General features: G+C 52.2%; 2 protein-coding genes across 2 annotated transcripts; both read right to left on the bottom strand.

Moving 5' to 3' along the window:
* Positions 1 to 299: 299 nt before the first annotated feature.
* On the bottom strand, positions 300 to 8,384 carry MYPOP (Myb related transcription factor, partner of profilin). Its single transcript, XM_020898085.2, has 3 exons — positions 8,283 to 8,384; positions 6,979 to 7,529; positions 300 to 1,605 (listed from the first exon to the last, which is right to left on the bottom strand). Exons 2-3 carry the CDS (start codon positions 7,475 to 7,477, stop codon positions 905 to 907), a joined length of 1,200 nt encoding a protein of 399 aa, XP_020753744.2. The 5' UTR covers positions 7,478 to 7,529; positions 8,283 to 8,384; the 3' UTR covers positions 300 to 904.
* A 5,385-nt stretch (positions 8,385 to 13,769) lies between these two features.
* Positions 13,770 to 15,338, bottom strand: NANOS2 (nanos C2HC-type zinc finger 2). The gene has a single exon (XM_070451904.1). The coding sequence runs from the start codon at positions 15,230 to 15,232 to the stop codon at positions 14,816 to 14,818; it is 417 nt and encodes a 138-aa protein (XP_070308005.1). The 5' UTR covers positions 15,233 to 15,338; the 3' UTR covers positions 13,770 to 14,815.
* Positions 15,339 to 18,881: the final 3,543 nt, after the last annotated feature.

Genomic DNA, 18,881 nt, shown 5'->3' with positions numbered 1-18,881 from the left:
GGCATGTGTTCATTTAGGGACGACAGGATGCTGAGGGAAAATCTAAGCAGCAGACCCATCCGAGCCCAGAAAAAGGAATCCAAGGTGTCCTCCTAGAGGTCACATTTAGCAGGGGGTGTCTGAGGATGAAAAAGTAGGGTAAGATTTGAACACAGGACTTGATGGCTTTAAGAAAAGAAAAAAAAAGTCTAGAAAACTACCAGCCTCCCAAATTCAAGGGAGTGTCACCTGACCACAGACAGATGGGGCTGGTATAGGTGGTAAAATTCCAGGCCTGTCTCAGGCAGAGCCCCAAGTAATTGTATTAAAAAATAAGTTTATTGATATCTGCTCACTGGGGAGGACAGAGGGGTTAAGCTCCGGAGGTCAGAGACCTGCAGTGGGAGGCAGAAGGCTCGACCTCCATCTCCCCAGTGAGAACTCCACCCCTTCCCTCCCTAGGGTACAAACTGCAGTCTCCTCTTCATCCTGATTTGTCTTGCAGCCCCCACCCCCTCCAAAGTTTGGGTTGGGGAGGTGGGTAAGTTCTCTTCAAGTCAAGGCCAGGAGTTGTTGGGGGCGGGGGCGGGGGTGGGGGGTAGTGCAGGTTTCCCTCCGCAACCCACCATATTATTATGTTATATAATAAATAACATAAAATCCATGGCTTAGAAGTCGGGGTTGGGGGAAGCAGCCAGGCAGACAGCGCTGTACTGGAGAAAGGGCTGGGGGGCCCATCCAGGAGGCCTCCCCGCCCCAGAATCAGGCACTAACTAGTACAGGGGGTGGGGTGCTTGTGCCCCTGCAGCAGGGAGCCGGGGTGCAGCTGGGAAGGGAAGGTGCATTGCCCTCCTCCACAGGGCTAAGGTTGGGGAGGAGGTGCAGGCAAAAGGTGCGTAGACAAGCTCAAATCCCATGGCAGATTTCAGGGAGATTTCCATCGCCCCCGCCTCTTCCGTGTAGGGAAACTTTTCCTCCTTTTGTGGGGGGGGGAGTCATGGGGTGGGAGAGGGGCAGGGGGTGGCCGGAGGGCCCCCTCCTCGCTCCTCGGGGCAATGATCACCCCCCGGGCTGCCACCACGGCCCCATCCACCACGGCCGCCACCACGGACACCGGCTCTGGGGTGACCTCCACCTTGGGGGAGGGGGGCAAGATGGGCCTGGGGGGCGGGGGTGGGGGCGGGGGTGCGGGCAGTGGGTCAGCGGGGGTTCCTGGCAGAAGGGGCAGCAGGGCACTGAGGGCCTCGCTCAGTTTGGCCAGTCCCTGGCGCAGGGTGCCCGCCAGCTCCCGGATGGCATTGGCAGTCTCCTGCTGAGCCCGCAGGAAGTCCAGGGAGGGGTCTGGGGCCGGGGGCGGAGGCAGCGGAGGGGGTGGGGGGCTGGGGGGCGAGGGTGCTGCTTGGGCTTGTTGCGGTGGCTGGGGGGGTGGGGGTGGTGGCGGCAGTGATGGAGGGGCTGGGGGCGGTGGAGACAAGGCCAGGCGGGGCAGCTGGACCGTCTGCAGGGCTGGAGGGGACGAGGACTCACGCTCCTTGGGTGGCTGGCAGCCCCCTTCCTGGGGATTGCAGGAGGCTCTGGCCCAAGGCTCTGGGCTGCTGGAGCCCCCCTTGCCGTGGGCTGGTGTGTCTGTGGAGAGAGAGATGTAGGTGAGACAGGCGGGACCTCTAACTCTGTCATGATTTCCCCTTTCCACCTCCCACCCAGCCTGGCCCCAAAGTCAGCCTTTGAAAACCTGGGTCGGATCATGCCTTGGAGCAGAAGCCCCAGGACCCAGGGGGGAGAAACAATATATTTAACAATAAGCTGGTGGCCGGTGCCAGCCTTAATGGAAACTGGGTCTTGGAGGTCTCCTGTTGAGCCAGGTAGCTCTGTTCTCATTCAGAGTAAGAACCAACATTCTAGAAGGCTCTGAACTATCCAGACAGAACCATCTCTGGCCACAGTCGTGGATTCTGGGGAGAAGAAGGGAGGGGGCAGGAGGGCCTGGGAGACAGGAGAGGTGGCTGGAGCAGGAGAAGGGGACTTCTGGAGAAATAGGGGGTCTCTCCAACCAGATGGCAGGATGGCAATCTCAACTCTGGCCTGTGCCAGGTCAACTGCAAGCCTGTGGGGCTTCCTCCGCCTCTTCTCACCTGGGATGTCATTCCCACTTGTGGACATGAAGAGTCTGCATGCACAGGCTCCCAGATTGCCCGAACCTCTCCCTCTGGCTGTGTACTCGCCTCTCCCCTCCAATATCATCATCCAATAATGCCTCCAGCTCACTTGCCTGATCTGTGCTCCTGGTTCTCCCCTATACCTGCTCCTCCCTCAGCCACCCCCATCTCAGATGATGGCAGCTCCATCTTCTAGCTACTTGGGACAAAGTCAAAAAGTCACTCTCTTTCCCAAGACACCACTCATGTACAAATAACCATTTGTCCAACATCTGTCCAGCTCCATGACCCTCACTCTGGTCCAACCACCATCATCTCCCCACCTGGGACTATTCACTGGGCTCCCAGCCTCACCTCCAACCCTGAAGAGTCTGTTCTCCACCAGCAGCCCTCAGGGGTCCAACTAAAATACACGACAGTTATGCTACAGCAAAGTAGCTACTCACAAAGGACCTCATTATCATTCATTTACATGGAATGTCCAAAATGGACAATCTTATAGAGACAGAAAGTGGATTAGTGGTTGCCCAGGGCTGGGCAGAGATGGAGGGACATGGCGGGGTTGATGGTTAAGAGGTATAGGGTTCCTTTTTGGAGTGATGAAAATCTCTAAAATTGACTGTAGGGATGGTTGTGCAAGTCTATGAATATACTAAAAGCCCCTGAATTGTACACTTATTAAATCAGTGGGTTGTATGGTCTGAGAATTCTCCCTCAATAAAGGTACAAGTGAGATCTTTTATCTGCTCAAAACCCTCCTGTGGCTATTATCTCACAGTAAAAGCAAAGTTCTCAGGTTCCCACGTTCTGCCTCCATTGCCTCCCTAACCTCACGTCTCACTCCTACTCTACTCTCTCTTGTTCATTTCGTTCCAGCCACATTGACCTCCGTGTAGGTCCTCATACACTTTTTGTTGGTTTAAATTCTGGCCACACTGGGTGGCATGTGGGATCTTAGTTTCCTAACCAGGGGTCAAACCCGTGCTCCCTGCATTGGAAGTGTGGAGTCCCAACTACTGGACCACCAGGTAAGTCCCAGATTCTCATACACTGTAGGCTGACTCCTGCCCCAGGGCCTTTGCACTTGCTTCTCAGTCAGCCTGGAAAAGATCTTTCCCCAGTCACCTGCCAGGCTCCCTCCCTCACCTCCTTAGGCTTCTGCTCAAACTCAGTCTCCTTGGGAAGACATCAGCGACCCTCTGTCTGAAGCAGCTCTGTCCTTTTCTCTTTCCTAACCCTCCCTAATTGGTTTTATAGCACTTATCTCCACCTGGCATGGGATCGCTCTGTGTGTGTGGTCTCTCTCCTCCTCCTTATGTCAGCTCCATCAGGCAGGGCTTTGTTTTGTTCACGGCTGTTTACCCAGCGCCTAGAACAATGTCCAGCACAAAATTTTGTGTTTAATGAGAAAAGAATCAGGGCTTCCTAGGAGTCAGTACTGATTGGGCAGCAGGCCCTAGGTCCTGGTAGCAACCCTCCCACAGCTCCCAGCACCCAAGGGGGACAGTCCAAGACTTTCTTTAGGGCTATAAGGTCTCAGCTTTTGCCCTTTTCTATTCCTCTTCTTTGCCTCAAGGCCAGTATACACACCATTCCCTCCACCAGGATCACCACCCCCTCCATCCTCTTAGGCCAGGCAGCCTGGACAGGTGGGAGAGGCTGGCAGAGTGCCAATAACCAGAGCTAAAGGTGGTTGGACATCTTCCTGGCCAGCCCTGAGTGAAGTGGCTAAGTTCTCCTCTTATGTTATTTCACCGAGTCCTCCCAGCCAGTCACTGGGGTAAGTGTTATCATTATTAGCCCATTTTACAGATGAGCTGACTTGAGGCCCAGAGAGGTGTCACAGAGCTTGTGAATGGAAAAAGAGGGCTTTGAACCTAAGAAAGTTTCAGAGCCTATGCTTTTAACCATTCCTTGCGCCAGGGGCTATGGGATCCATGGCATGTCTTCTTCATAAAGCACATGGGAATTGCAGCCACTTGGAAATAATACATGACTTTTCTAGTCTAGTAAAGGAAGAGCTTCCTAGAGTTTTCTAGTCTAGAAAGATCCCCTGGAGGAGGGCATGGCAACCCACTCTACTATTCTTGGCTGGAGAAGCCCATGGATAGAGGAGCCTGGTGGGCTACAATCCATGGGGTCACACAGTCAGACACGACTGAAGTGACTTAGCACAAGCACAAAAAGAACAGAAAGGGGCCCAGCCTTCATGCTCACAGAGGTTATGGAAGGACCACTAGGAGAGTTAAAAATCAGAGTTATTTGCAACCTTTGGGCCTCAGTTTCCCCATCTGTAAATGGATGCCTATGAACACAGGACCAAGTAATCCTGTAACAGAACATCTGCCCGAGGGTGGTTACAGATGTTAAGTGACTCGCCATGGGTACATGGCGTAGGCCAGTGCCTGGCACAGAGTTAAGGTCCCCATGTTGTTATTGTTACTGTTCTTTCATTCAAATGTTAGGTCACAAGATAAATGGTCCCTATCTGTCCTTCCAGTGTAAGCAAAGATTCCTCAGGCTGCCCCAGGCCCTGCTCCGGTCCTTCAGTCAGAGCAATTCCTCTTTTAAGAGTTTTACACAGTGGGTAATCTCTGTGTGAGATTCTAGTCAAGGATACTTTAAGCACATACCTGCCTCAGGGCCTTTGCACCTGCTGTTCCTGCCAACTGGAGTACCCTTCCTCCAGATATCCACTTGGCCCAGTCTCTATTCATGTCTCTGCTCAAATTTCACCTCCAGAGAAGCCCTCCCCGACTCCCCTGTCTACAGCGGCCGCCCCCTCCCATTACTCACTACACTCTTAACATGCTTTGTTTTACCTCTTTTATCACCTCTTCGTATAATCTGCTTTGAGGGTTACTTATTTGTGGTTTGTCTACCATAGTTAGAATGTCAGTTTCATATGAAAAAGAAAATTGTCTTTTTCTCCATAGTATTTGCAGCACCTACCATGATGCCTGTTGAATGAATGAATGAATGGAGGGGTTGCACAGCTTTTCAAGTAATAAGTTTGCCAACTCTGTGCTGGTTCAATGGGGCCATTTCACAGAAACACTGACATTTGCTTCATACTGAGGACGAGGGTCCCAAGTGATTGTGTCTTTCTCCTGCTTAAGACACTGTCATGCCTCCCAGATGCCCTCAAGATAAAATCCAAAGTCCTGACCTTTATTTACAAACCATGTGTGATCCAGTTCTGGCACGCTCATTAACTCTCAGTCAATATTAATTGTCTTTGTTGTGGGCTTCCCAGGTGGCTCAGCAGTAAAGAATCTGCCTGCAATGCAGGAGCCCTGGGTTCGATCCCTGGGTCAGGAAGATTCCATGGAGAAGGAAATGGCACCCCACTCCAGTGTTCCTGCCTGGGAAATCCCATTGACAGAGGAGCCTGGCAGGCTACAGTCCACGGGGTTGCAAAAGAGTTGGACTTGACTTAGCAACAAACCAAAACAACAATATACATATACAACATGTGTATATATATATACACACACACACACACATACATACATACATACATATACACACACATGGCATATATATCAGGCCGTCTAGTCCAGTGCATAAGTTAAGTTCACGGACTATGAGTTGGACACAACCTGTATTCAAGTTCTTACTGCTTACTTGCTGTGTGATTTTGGGTGAGTGAGTGCACCTCTCGAAATTATAATACATGATCCTGAGAAGCCTTGTTGGATCACATGGCCCCTCTTTCTCTAAACCCTTTGGTGGCTCCGCAGAGTACGTAAGATAAAACTGAACTCCTTATCTCAGCCTAAAGGACCTGCATGGTTTGACCTTTGCTGACCTCTCTGGCCTCATCTCAAAACTATGTTCTTTCTTCCTTCCTCTCCTCTCAGAAGGCAACATCTCTCAATTTCCTAAAGTGGCCAAGCTCTCTTGTCTCCAAGCCACTGTACATGCTCTTCCTTCTTATGGAACACTTTTCCAGCTCTTCTTCATCATCACTCTGTATCTCAACTCTGATGCCTCCTACTCCAGGAAGCCCCCCTTGACTGCCCAGGCTGGATCAGGTGCTCTCCTCAGAACTCCCACCACCCAGCCCTGCCTGCTCTGAGTCATCACGGTCTATGCATGGATCTGTCTCCCCCACTGAACTGTGAGTCCCAGAAGGATGTCTCAGTCACACCTCTGTCCCCAACACTCGGGGGCAGTTGCCTGGGGAATAGCTGTAGAAGAAATAATCATCCAGAGTCAAGGTTGCATGGGAAGTTTTGTACTCCACTCTCCTGGGTTTCTCTACTCTGGGCATGATCTTGAGAAATTACCAAACCTCCCTGAGTCTTTGATTTATAAAATGGTGAAACAGTTCCTACTTAACAGTGTAGGTAATTGTATCAGGAACTAACAAGGAGGCAATGTGCTAAGCAACTTACACATATAAGTCCATTTAATTTGCCCAGCAGCCCTGTAAGGTGGGGACAATCTTTTATTCCCATTTCACAGATGCAGAAACTGATGAGCAGTTACTTATCCCAAATGACACAGCTGAGTGGCAAAGTAGTAACTGGAGCCCAAACTGTCTGCCTCCGGAGTCACTCCGTACACTACAATTACGGTGAAAATCGTGGGCGAGCTGATGAACCCAGCTATGGATTTCTGGAGCCAGATCTCCTAGGTCTGGGTTCCATTCTTGTCTCTGACAGTCACTACACTTTTCTGAGCCTCAGTCTCTACAGGTGTAAAATGGGGATTATAGCAGCATGCCCTTCACAGGGTTGTAGTGAGGTTCTGAAGCGCCACAGAAAGGGCTCAAAACAGCGCCAGACACAAAGTAGAATTTGGTTGCTTTTGCTAAAGTGATGCTGAAGGAACTCACCCGCGCGTCGATCCTCCCTGCGATCCTCAGACAGCACATAGCGTTGGGCGCAGGCACTCGGGGCTGGCGGCTGTGAAGAAGCAGTCGCGGGGGGCTGCTCGGCCCCTGCACTAGCTCCTGACCCCGCCACACCCGGTCCCAGGATGGCAAAAATGGTCTCCTCCTCAGCGGAGAAAGCGTCCTCGGCGGCAGGCCCGGCGCCCTGCGTGGAGTGCGGCACGCGGGCCAGCTTCTCTTTGGTACGGCGCTTGAAGTCGTTCCAGCGTTTTTGCACCTCCTGGCCCGTGCGCTTCCAGCTGGTGATGCCGTTGATCTTGGCGGCGATGCCGTCCCACACTCGCCGCCGCTCCGCCACGCTCACCCGACGGCTCTGAGCGCCGTAGAGCTGCGGGTAGTGGGCACGCACCTCGCGGATAAGGATCTGGTTCTCTTCGAAAGAGAAGCGCGGCTTGCGCAGCCGGGTGGTCTCTTCCGCTTCGCCCGCCGCCGCCGAGGCCATGGCGCCCCCCGACGCCGCCGTCCGGCCGCCTGGCGCATGGGGGGCGCCGGCGCTGCGGGCACAGGGCGCAGGTCGCTGGCAGGGGGTTCAGCGGCCCCGCGCCACCCGCCCCACCCCGGCCGCCCCGACACCGGCTCCCGGGTCCTCGGGGACAGGGGTGGGGGCGGAGGGCACAAGGAGGAGACGGGCCGCTGGGGGCCCTCAGAGTGCCTAAGAATAGATGACACCGACTGAGCGCTTGTCTTGTGCCAGGCGCGGCGCAAAGTGCCAGGCCAGGGAGTTGATGAAAATGGGGGGAGGGTCTGGAGGAGTGGAGGGAAATAAGAGCGAAGAAGAGGGGGTGTCTGCGGCAGTTAGAGGAGAACTGGGCGCATAGGAGAGTGGGAAATGCAAGTAGAATGGGGGTGTCTCGGAGGTCGATGAAACACGAGGGTGATGGGGATAAGAAGATCCTCAAAAGGAGATGCAGCAAGAAGGGGGAGAACTGGATCAGTGGAGCGCTCTGGGGGTTCGGGGGCAATCGGACGTCTGCAAGACCAGTAAGAGAAGTGGTCCTTAGAAGGGCAGTCCAGAAATAATGGTGAGTTGGGGGCTCGTAGGACAGTGGAGGAGCCGGGAATATAAACTCTTGGGGATTAGGGTCTGCGGGGATTGTGGGGGCTCTGGGGATTGCCACGAATCAAGGGGAGCCCTGAGGGTTATGGGGGTGCGGGATTGGCTTGCGGGGCAACGAGGGCTAGGGGAGACTCCAGGAAGAGTGAGGGTCACAGAGGGTGGGGACCGAGTCGGGCCGCGGATCACTCACCGGCGCCGCCGCAGCCCCCGCCTGCCCGTCGGTCAAGGCTCGGGCTCCTGCGGCCTCTTCCCTCCCCCTGCCGGCTCTCTCCCTCCCCTTCTGGGCCCCGCCCCCAGCCGCCCCGCGAGCCAAGGCGCAGGCGCACCTAGCGCCGGTCGGTCCCCCAACGCCCTTACCGCTTCGGTTTCACTCCCCCCGCCCTAGCGCAAGCGCAGAATTGCCCTCCACCGGCCTCCGTCAGCGGGCTGCAGTTGCGCAGGCGCAAGGTTAGCGCGGCACTCGTTCCCCTAGCTCCCAGATACCACCAGAGCGCACGCGCAAAACCCTCGTACGCATGCGTGCCTCACTGCCCGCTAGTCTTGGTACCCAGACTCTGTCTCCTGCGCAGGCGTAGCAATTCTTGGAGGATCAGGGAGGGACAGTGGAGAGCGATGGGACTGCATAGCTTCTCAGCGTTTCGGACAATCTTCCAGCCCACTCATCCCTCTAGCTTTGTCTGTGTGTGTCTTAGAGAAAGGGGAGGGAGACGGTGCTGGTAGCGCTTCGTTTCCATGACAACTGCGTGGGTGGGGTGGGGAGTGTCAGAAAACTAGGTTTGCAGCCCCATATACCGGTCCGTGCGCGGGGCTGCTAAGAATCTGCAAACCATCTATTACACGTAGGGGCTGGGCACCCAGGAGATAGTCTGCCCCTAGCGGGTGCAGTAACCATAGTAACTCATCTACCTTCAAGCCCTGCCTGAGCACGACTGACGCGGGGAGGGAGATGAGAGTGAGAGCTTCTTGGAGGGTAAGGGGTGATCCCGGCACAGACTTGACGTTAAGCAAATGCATGGAGGCAGAAATGAAGCTAGAACACGGGTTCTAGCTGGAAGGATGATGGAGTTAAGTCTACGCCGAGAAATTTGTAGCTTACATCCTGCTGGAGTCCTCAAGGTCATTCAACAAACAGTGCTTCATTGATCATTCAAACAAATATTTATTGAACGCGTGCACAATTCTAGGTGCAGTGAATACAAAAGACAAAATTTTATACCTTCATGAAGTTCACTTTTTCCTGGGGAGAGTGAGACAATTAGCAAAATAAGATATATAAGTGAAAAAGTGGTAAGTACTATGAAATAAATAGAAGTGGGCAAAGGGATTGGGCAGTGTGGTATGCTTGAGTGTGTCTGTAATTTTAAAATAAGGTGGTTGGGGGAGGCCTCTCTGAGAAGGTGGCATTTGAGTAAACACACGAAGGAGGTGAGGGGTCAAATGCAGTCAGAGGTAAGACTATAGCAGGAGGCTAGTGGACTGGAGAGGAGGGTGCCAGCAGGCAGGGTAGGGTGGGGAGACAGGTTTTCAGGGCCTTGTGGGTCAGTGAGGATTTTGGACTTTACAAGAGGTGAGAGCTATCAGCAGAGGAAGGACATGATCTGACTCTGGGTTAATAGTAGAAACTGACTTTAGGGAGCAAGAGTGGAAGCTGAGGCCCCATGAAGAGGTAGTGGTTCCAACCAAGGCAGTAGCTGCTGAGGTGAGCTGAAGTGGAAATGGGTAGAGGAAGTGAGAGAAAGAGGAGTTGAGGATGACTGCAGTGTCTTTGGCCTGAGTAATGGAAGGATGGAGCTACCAGAAGCAAAGACTGGCAATGGGCTACAAGAGGATTAAGAGTTCAAGTATCCAAGTACAGATACCAGGTTGGCAGTTGAATATTTGAGTCTGGACTTCAGGGGAGAGGTTCAGTCTTGAGATAGGAATTTAGGAGTTGTCAGTGAATAATGACATTTAAGACTGGGAGAGGCTGGTGAGGGAACGAGTGTAGATAGAAAAGAAGTCCGTGGCATTAAGGCTGGGCACTCAGGTATAGAGGGCTGGGATCAGCCAAGAAGACTAAGGAAGAGCAATCAGGAAGTGAAAGGAGATTCAGGGTGGTCTGCTCTCCTGGACGCCGAGGGAGAAGAAGATTGAGGGTTTTATGGTTCAGTCACTAAGTCTTGTCCAATTCTTTGCAACCTGATGGGACTGTAGCCCACCACTCTCTTGTGTCCATGGAATTTCCCAGCAAGAATACTGGAGTGGGTTGCCATTTCCGTCTCCATGGTATCTTCCTGACCCAGGGATCGAACCTGTGTCTCCTGCACTGGCAGGCAGGCAGATTTTTTACCACTGAGCCACCTAGGAAGTCCAAGTGAGGAGGGAAGGGTTAACGAGGGCAAATGCTGCCTAGAAGCCAAGTTCAATGAAGTCTGAGAACCGATTGCTGGGGCTGGTGACACAGAATTCATCAGTAATCCTGGAAAGGGCAATTTTGGTGGTGTGGTGGGGGCAGGAGCTTAATTGGGTGAGTTCAAGGAGGGTATAGAGAGAGCCAGTGTAGATGATCCTTTCTAGAGAGGAAATGGAGTGGTATCTGGAAGGAGGCTCAGGATCTCAAGAGGTTTATTTAAGATGGGAGATGTCACAGTATGTTTGTGTGCCTATGGGGTGATCCAGAGAAGGGGAGATTGATGCTCTGGAGGAGACAGGAGAGAATCACAGCCTCATGTCCTTGAGTGGGCATGGTGGGTGGGGCTCAGGACACAAGTAGGGGTTGGTCTAAGGGGTGTGGGCTGTTCGGCCACAATAAATGGGGAGGGGCTATATGGGCATGGAGGCAGGCAGGTGTTGATGTAGTGTCAGCAGTGTCAGAAACGTGTTCCCTCCTGGTTCCTTCTGTTGGCTCAGTAGCGTAGGAAGGAAGGTCAGGGGTGAAAAGGAGGTGCTGAAGTTAGCGGAGAGAGAGGAGAAAGCGTGAAATAGTGAATGGCCAGGGAAATGTAGACAAATAGAACCAATTACTTGAGGTTCTTGGATGTAAAAGTGTTGAGTCCCCATGATTGTGTGTTCTCCGTTCATATTTTTTTCTGAGGGAGTGCAGGCGCAGAGTGGGGTGGCAAGCTGACTTTCACCAGGGCTGGGTTTAGATGAGGTCCCACCATGTGCCCCATGAAGGATCCAGGAATCAGAGGCAGCCCATGCAAGGACCTTATGAACAACGTTAAGGAGCTTGAATGAGTGAGGATGGGCAGGGTGTGATGTGTGTGTTGGAAAGAACCCCGCCATTGTGTGGAAGGTGGGTGGGAGGGGCCGAGATTATTGGCCAGAGTCAAGGGAGAAGTCTGGGGGGGAGGGCAAGGAGAGGGTGGGAGAGCCTGGACCAGGGCAGGGACGGTGGGAAATGAATTGGGAGACATTTGAGAGGCAGGATATGCAGAGTGTGGTGACTGTCAGGTTGGGGACAGAAAGGGAGGTGTCTAGGTGACACCCAGGTCTCCAGCTCAGGTCACAGTTGGGGAGATGAGGTCAGTTAGGACCTGGTGAGTATAACGTGATCCGTGGGTTGAGCTGTGTCCCCAATTGCCACCCCCCCAGTAATATTGAAGTCCTAACCCTTTCTTCAGAATGTGACCTTATTTGGAAAAGGGGTCCCTGCAGATGTAATTACTTAAGGTGAGGTCATACTGGAGTAGGGTGGATCCTTAAGCCAACATCACTGTCCTTCTAAGAAGAGGAGAAAGACACGGAGGAAAGAAGACAGCCTTTTGAAGACGGAGGCAGAGATGGGAGTGAAGCTGTCAGAAACAAGGACAGCCTGGGGCTACCAGAAGCTGGAAGAAGCAAGCGTCCTGCCCTAGAGCCTTGGAAGAGAATGCACCATTGCCAACAGCTTGATTTCAGATTCCTAGCCTCCAGAACTGTGTTTCAAGTCCCCCCAGTTTATGGTCCTTTGTTATGGCAGCCCTTGGAAATGAATACACTGCACATCCAGGGCAGCCACCCAGGATGCTGGGGCTCCATGAGTGTGTGGGCTGAGCAGCGAGTTGGGTCTAAATCTGGTCTGGAGCTTGTGCAGAGGCTGCTGGTAGGGAGCCATTGGCAGAGGCGTATGGAGCTCTTCAACAGTGAGGGGCTGGGGGAGATCAAGGTCAGGGGACGTTATTCCTCCGGCTCCTTGTGTCCTCAGCTCTTGTCAGAGCTCCCCTGCCACTTAATTATCTGCTGAATAAATGAAAATTCATTAAAAAAAAATCCCAAACCAAAGTGGTCACTAATTGTCTGTCTCCATCCTCTCCTCGGAGCCCCAGATCAGGTCTCCTGGACGCTTTCATCTTGGATGTCCCCAGGCACTTTGTATCTATCCCCATCCCAGACTGACCTGAATATCTTCCTCCTCTCACTTCTCTGGTCTAAAGTGTGCCCCCTCCACCTGTCATCATCGCCCTGAGTACTATCACCCCCTTGTTGCTTTCCATAACTCTTGCCCACCCTTTGTCAGAGTGCCCCACTTCCTCCACGGCCCAACCTTCCCGCGCGGGCACACCACAGCTCTGGGGTTAGGGCATCCCTTCTGGCTGTTTGAGGGATTTGGGGATCTCTGTTGTGGGCAGATCTGCATTTTTGGAAAAGGACCTGTGAGGAGAGGTCTCTGGTTTTTTCTCTGTAACTAGAGTATGTGAGAGTGGAGCCCAAGGTGAATTTCAGAGTGCAAACCCCCAATGAAGGTCAGAGTCTCACCAAGGTCTGCAAGATTCTGAACTCTTTGCCTACCCCTTATGCCTCTCTGATCTTACTCCGCTGGGCTCCTGCTTCTTCTGCAAAGATTCAGTTCGACCTTAGGGCCTTTGCACTGTCACCAATGCATGGAATGCCCTTCTGGTTTCCTCAACTTATCTGGACTCTGCTGAAGTGTCACTTCCACAGAAAGACCTCCCCTGACCACCTCCCGCACAAAACAGCCCCTCCTTCACTCTTTACCCCTTTGCCCTGCCTCTTATCCTTCACTGCGCTTATCACCCACCTGATATTATGTTGGCCAAAAAGTTCGTTCCGGTTTTCGGAAGACCTTTAAAATCCGAACGAACTTTTGATTGTCACCTCACCCCTTTCTCCACTAGAATGTCACCTCCATGAGGGCAGGAGCCTTGTCTGCTTTGCTCATTGCTGTAACCAGCAATGTCCAGAACAGCGCCTGGCACAAAGTAGGAGCTCAATAAATATGTGTGGAATGATGGGAAGAAAAGAAACGCTGGTATCATATGCAACGTTTTGTGGTTATGTGCATGTCCCCCAGAGCAGGGACCAGTCCTTTTGGTCACCTCCCCAATGGGCTCTGGGAGCCGAGTTTGAGAACTGCCACAAAATAGGTCCTGGATGATCTGGGTTCTAGCAGGGGTGGGAGGGGACCCTGGACAGAGCCCAGAAAAAAAAGACGAAGAAAGGGATTCTAGGGTCGAGGTGGAGGCTGGGATTTAGGGAACAGTCCACAAGTGACCTGTGTAGGACATTGTTATGGGGAGGCACGTTCGTGGGAGGGACCCGGGTCTCCTTCCTGCTCCGCCTCCTGCTTCCCACGTTTTAGGACAAACTCGGGTCTCCCCACCCTCCCCCCGGGTCTCCCCACCTCCCCCCACCCCCAGCCTCGGAGGAAACAGACATAGCGATTTCAAAGACAACCAGAAACGCGTTTTATTTATTCACTAGAGCTCAACACTCGGGCCCAGCCCTGAGTTAAAAACCAAACAACGTAAAAATCTGACTGGGGCTTTTCTTTGCCCCTAAAATAAAATCTAGGCTGTTGCCATCCCCCTCCGGGCATTAAAACCCCTTTCCTGTGGGAGCTTCGTTTACTAAACTGTTGGAGGTTGAAAAAAACACGGGAGGACAGAAAGGACCATTTTACAAACTGTGGGCATTTGTGGGGGCGGGTGGGAGGTGGCGGAGAGACGCCCTCTCGCGACGGAAAAGACCCATCGGTGATTCGCCATCACCGTGGGGGTAGGAGCACAGGAAAACGGAATGAACAAAGGAAAGAACAACCAGGGGGGTAGTTCAAGGGTACTAGCGCACCCCAAGACTCTTCAGCCCCAGATAAGCTTGCGAAGACGTGGTACCCCTCTGACGTGACCCCTCCTTCCCCCAGCTCTTGATGGATAGGATGATGAGGGCGGGACCCATCCGGTGCCTTCCACGATGAAACGGTGGGTCTGCCGGTGGCCCGAAGGAGGCAGAGAAGGCTGGTTTAAGTCAGAATCCCATGTTGAAGTTCTTGGGCTGGAAGGTCCACGCCAGCCTGTTCATTCTCTCCAGATTCTCAGGGGTGTCCCTGGGAGAGCACAGCGGAGTCCTGCAAGACCAATGGTCCAAGAATTCCCCAAGGAATGGAACCCTGAGGGCTGAGAAGTCAAAGAGGCAGGGCAAATGTCCCAGAAGAACTGAAGATCCATGGACTGTGGCCCAGGAGGAGCCACGGGGCTGTGTGGTCCAAGGAGTAGGGTGTCCCGCTGCACCGGAGAATCCACAGACACTCCCAGACAGAGCCCGGAGAGCTGAGTTCTAAGGGGCGGCAGAGCTGGCCTGGCTGCCCACTGCCTCCGTTGTTCCAGGATCCAGCAGGGATCTAGTACTGAGAGTCAGACATTCCAAAGGGCCGGATGAGTCCAGGGATGGGGAGAGTCCAGGGGCTTGGGAGGGCTGAACCAGGGAGGGTTGGGGCTGCAGCGGGTGGGTACCTGACGGTCTTCAGCGCTTGACCTTGCGGCCGGCTGAGTTGCGCCCACTGCGGCGGTAGAGAGACTGCTGCCCCCCATTGAGCGGGCAGTACTTGAGCGTGTGGGCCAGGTCCCCGGTGGCCCCGCACAGGGGGCACACATAATGCCGCAGGATGGGGCACACCACCACGCCCTCCGGGGTCTTCAGCTGGTGTGAGGAGTACACGTGGCGAGACTCTCCATTGTGTTTGCAAAAGTTGCACAGGGCGGCCAGGCCCCCGCTGGTCCCCCGTCCTTCCTGCCCCTGATCCTGCTCCATGTGGGGCCCAGGTCTTGGCTCTCCAGTCCCCTGGGTCTCCGACCCTTGCCCCCGACTCTGGATCAGTGCCAGCACCACCTGGCTCAGGTTGAAGTAGTCCTTCCACATGTCAAAGGGTGGCAGCTGCATGGCACCCGGGGGAGTGTTGGTGCGGGGTGGCTGGAGAGAAGTGGGCTGGGGGCCCGCAAACAGGAGCAGCTGATGGTTTTCAGGGGCGGAGAGGAACTGCACCCCCTTTTATATCCCCAAAGACCCTTCTAAGCAAAGGTGGAGCTTATGATTTAAAGGGCCCACTCCTTACCTTTGATCCTTTCTGACTTTAATCCCCCATGGAGATCTGGAAGGGGGTCTTTCCTGTTGTCGCTGGTCCTTGCTGGGCCTGCAAGGTGCTCTGTGACCTCTGGAAAGACCCGTCTCCCTGGGCCTCAGTTTTTCTATCCTTTCAACAAAACTTCATGTCTGCAAATGCTCCCGCCCCCATCCTCCTTTATTCCAGGGCTGGGGGCCTGCTCCCTCCATACACCCCAGAGCCATTCCTAATCATAACAACATAACCCCTTCCCAGGAGCCAGACACTGTGCTGCACAGTCACATTCACAATCTGATCTCATTTTCACAGCAATGCCAGGTGGGTAACACACTTATGATCCCATTTCATTGACAAGTCACTAAAGCTCAGAGAGGAAAACTCAGTGGCCCAGAGTCACATAACAGGTATATGGCAGAGCTGGGGCTTTAACTCAAGGCCATGTGACTCCAAAGCTAGATGCTCCTCCTACCTATTCGGGATTAAAACTTAATTTTTCATCACATCTGGAACTAGGAGCCACGTACTCACCAAATATCTACTAAGTGCACACTAGAGTGTTCAATGTTTTACAAAAATGATCTCTTTGAGCCTTGTAACCACTCAAGGAGGTGGATACCATCATTTCTATTTTATAGAGAAGGATATGACGCTCAGAGAGGTTAAGGAGAGTACTCAAGTTCACACAGCAGGAAAATTGCAGAGTAGGGATTTGCACCCAGGTCTGCCCCCAGAGAATGACATGGAGAAGCAGCAGAGAGCCTTGGTGTGGCACAGCCTCCCTTAGAATGCCTTTCCCCCTTGGGCTGGTATATTGTTCCACATCCCTCCTGACCTTCGTGTCTCCTGCCCATGTCACCTCTAGGAATTTTTCCTCCACCTGTGGTTCCCAGTTGGTCCCCTTGATCACTCAACACATAAATCATTGAGGCCCCTTATACTGGGCTCTAGAAACTCAGCAGTGACCACAGCTACTTTGTGCCTGTGTCATGAACAAGCAGTCCAATGGGGGAAAGCCAGCAAATGAGAAAACAATAGACCAACTATTAATACATAGGCTGGGCTGGGAGAGGGGACCCAGAAGCTAAGACTACATGGAACGATCTTCCAGGAAAAGGAACACAAGCTCTGGAGGCATGAAATTTGGGGACAGCAAGGGGGCAGGGGTGGCTAGAATGGAGTGAGGGTCCCAGATGGGGCCAGCCCAGTGTGCATGGACTGGTTGCTATCAGATTGTGATCTCCCTCAGATGTTTTGGAATTGATGGGGGTGTTTGGGGGTTTGTCACAGTGACTGGAGGTGTGATTAGATGTAAGGCCCAGGGACCAGGAATGCTGAATGTCTCAACCATCTGTTCAACCAAGATCTGTCCCAGATCCCATTTAACTTTCCACTGTCCCACAGGCTCAGGGGGAAAGAACCCGCCTGCCAATGCAGGAGATTAGGGTTCAATCCTGGGTCAAGAAGATCCCCTGGAGAAGGAATTGGCAACCCATTTCAGTATTCTTGCCTAGGGAATCCCATGGACAAAGGAGCCTGATGGGCTTCAGTCCATGGGGTTGCAAAGAGTTGGACACGACTGAGTCCAACTTGTAAAGAACAATTGTAAAGAACAATTACATTCCACTGGACACCCATGTATGTAGGAAAACCCATTTATGATGAACTGAGTCTAGAGCTCAGCTATGTTTTACATGTAAACACTAAGTGCTTCTGCAATATTTTAAAGTACACTGACCTTTCCTGGAATGCAATGGCTGTGTCCATCATGGCCTGCCTGTTCTTGATTTGCCAAGAAATTGATCTAGAGTTGTTCACTCTTTCTAGAAGCCACATCACCCCAGGTAGTGCTAGCTGTGGTGACTGTCCAAACAACACACAGATTATTCTTGTCTCATTCGTGGTGAATCTACACAGAGATGCTAATATCTTCCTGAAGAGATGCTTTTTACAGTGGCCATGCCTGAGCATCTCTAGACTAAAGCAGACAATTATTTGATTATAAATTTTCCCCTTTTTATTAATAGTTAGGACTATTTTTGAAAATATTAATTTTGGTATTAATTTAGATATTAATTTTGAAAAATAAAATTTGTGTTGGTGGGCTCTATTATCTATGAGTTTAATTTCAGAACACCAAAGGGACATCTTAGAATGTTAGATACAGTGGATGTCAAATCTCACCTGGTTAAGAACCTGTGGGACTTCCCTGAAGGCACGGTGGATATACCCCTGAAGGAAGGGTATAGCAGGGGGAAGGACATAGGAGAAATACGTTTTAAGATGTTCCTCTGGTTGTTGTCAATTGAATAAAGGCAGTGGGATTGTTCCCATTAGCTCGTATCATCTCAGTCTAGTCAGAGAGCCAAGTCTGAACAAAGTCTGTTGAGGACTCCCTTTTGGCAGACACTATATTTTACCTTTAGCAAGAGCTTATGACTCCCCCGGTGGTCCAGTGGACAAGAATCTGCCTCCCAATGCAGGGGACATGGGTTCAATCCCTGGTCTGGGAAGATTCCACATGCCCCAGAGCAACTAAGTCTGTGAGCCACGACTACTGAGTCCATGTCTTCAGCTACTGAAATCCGTGCGCCTAAAGTGTGCGTTCTGCAACAAGAAAAGCCCCGAGGGCAAAGACCGCAATGCTTCTCAACAGCAATGAGAAGCCCGTGCACTGCAACGAAGAGTAGCCCCCATTCACTGCAACTAGAGAAGAACTGCGAGAAGCAGCAAAGACCCAGTACAATCAAAAATAAATAAAATAATATTTTTTGGAAAAGGAAAGAGTTAATATATGCTTATGGACTGAATATATTGTCTCTATGGATGGGCTGAAGGTTGGGAGGTAACAAAGGGAGGAATTTGTGAATGTCAGACCAAAGGTCTTCTGCCAGTTTTCTGTAATTTCCTTTTGAACCAATGATTTGGATAATGACTTGTTTGATGTCTGTGCTCACTGGTCATCTGTGAGGCCCAGGAATTTAGGGCCCGGGCTATACCAGTCACTGATATGTCCCCAGCATCACCCAGCACAGAGCTAGGCAGCCAAAGAGCAGAACAGGGGATGGTAGCAGGATGAATGTCCACTATTAATACATCATTCACAAGAGTGATACCTTAAAAGAAAAAAAAAAAGTGATTCCTGTGTCTTGAGTGCTTACAATGTCATTTACCGCTTAGCTGTAATATCTCCTCCTCCAGGAAGCCCTCCTGATCTTCAGGTGGGTCAGCCTTCTCTCGGTGACCCCATGCCAACCTTGCCCCCTCTGGGCCAGCATGAGGTCATGAGGAGAAAACCTGACAGGCAAGGTGGATCAGGTTTTCAGGGATTCCGAAAAGCTGCCCCCAGCGCTCACCTTAAAGATGATATCTGTCTTTCTGATGCTTGCTTCAATAGACTACTCCCTAATTTCTGTGACACAGGCAGAAGGCCTTCCCCAATCTCTTTCCAAATAAGAATCAATTTAGAAC

The sequence above is a fragment of the Odocoileus virginianus genome, chromosome 20, assembly GCF_023699985.2.
Source record: "Odocoileus virginianus isolate 20LAN1187 ecotype Illinois chromosome 20, Ovbor_1.2, whole genome shotgun sequence".
Lineage (NCBI taxonomy): Eukaryota > Metazoa > Chordata > Mammalia > Artiodactyla > Cervidae > Odocoileus > Odocoileus virginianus.
The sequence above is the reverse complement of the archived record's forward strand: the minus strand, read 5'-3'. Positions and strand labels throughout refer to the sequence as shown.

Coding starts and splice junctions, on each gene's coding strand:
- NANOS2 (XM_070451904.1), bottom strand. CDS start 15,232: ATGCAGCTGCCACCCTTTGACATGTGGAAGGACTACTTCAACCTGAGC.
- MYPOP (XM_020898085.2), bottom strand. CDS start 7,477: ATGGCCTCGGCGGCGGCGGGCGAAGCGGAAGAGACCACCCGGCTGCGC. Junction 1,606..6,978: donor CAGGGAGGATCGACGCGCGG/GTGAGTTCCTTC, acceptor CTCTCTCCACAG/ACACACCAGCCCACGGCAAG.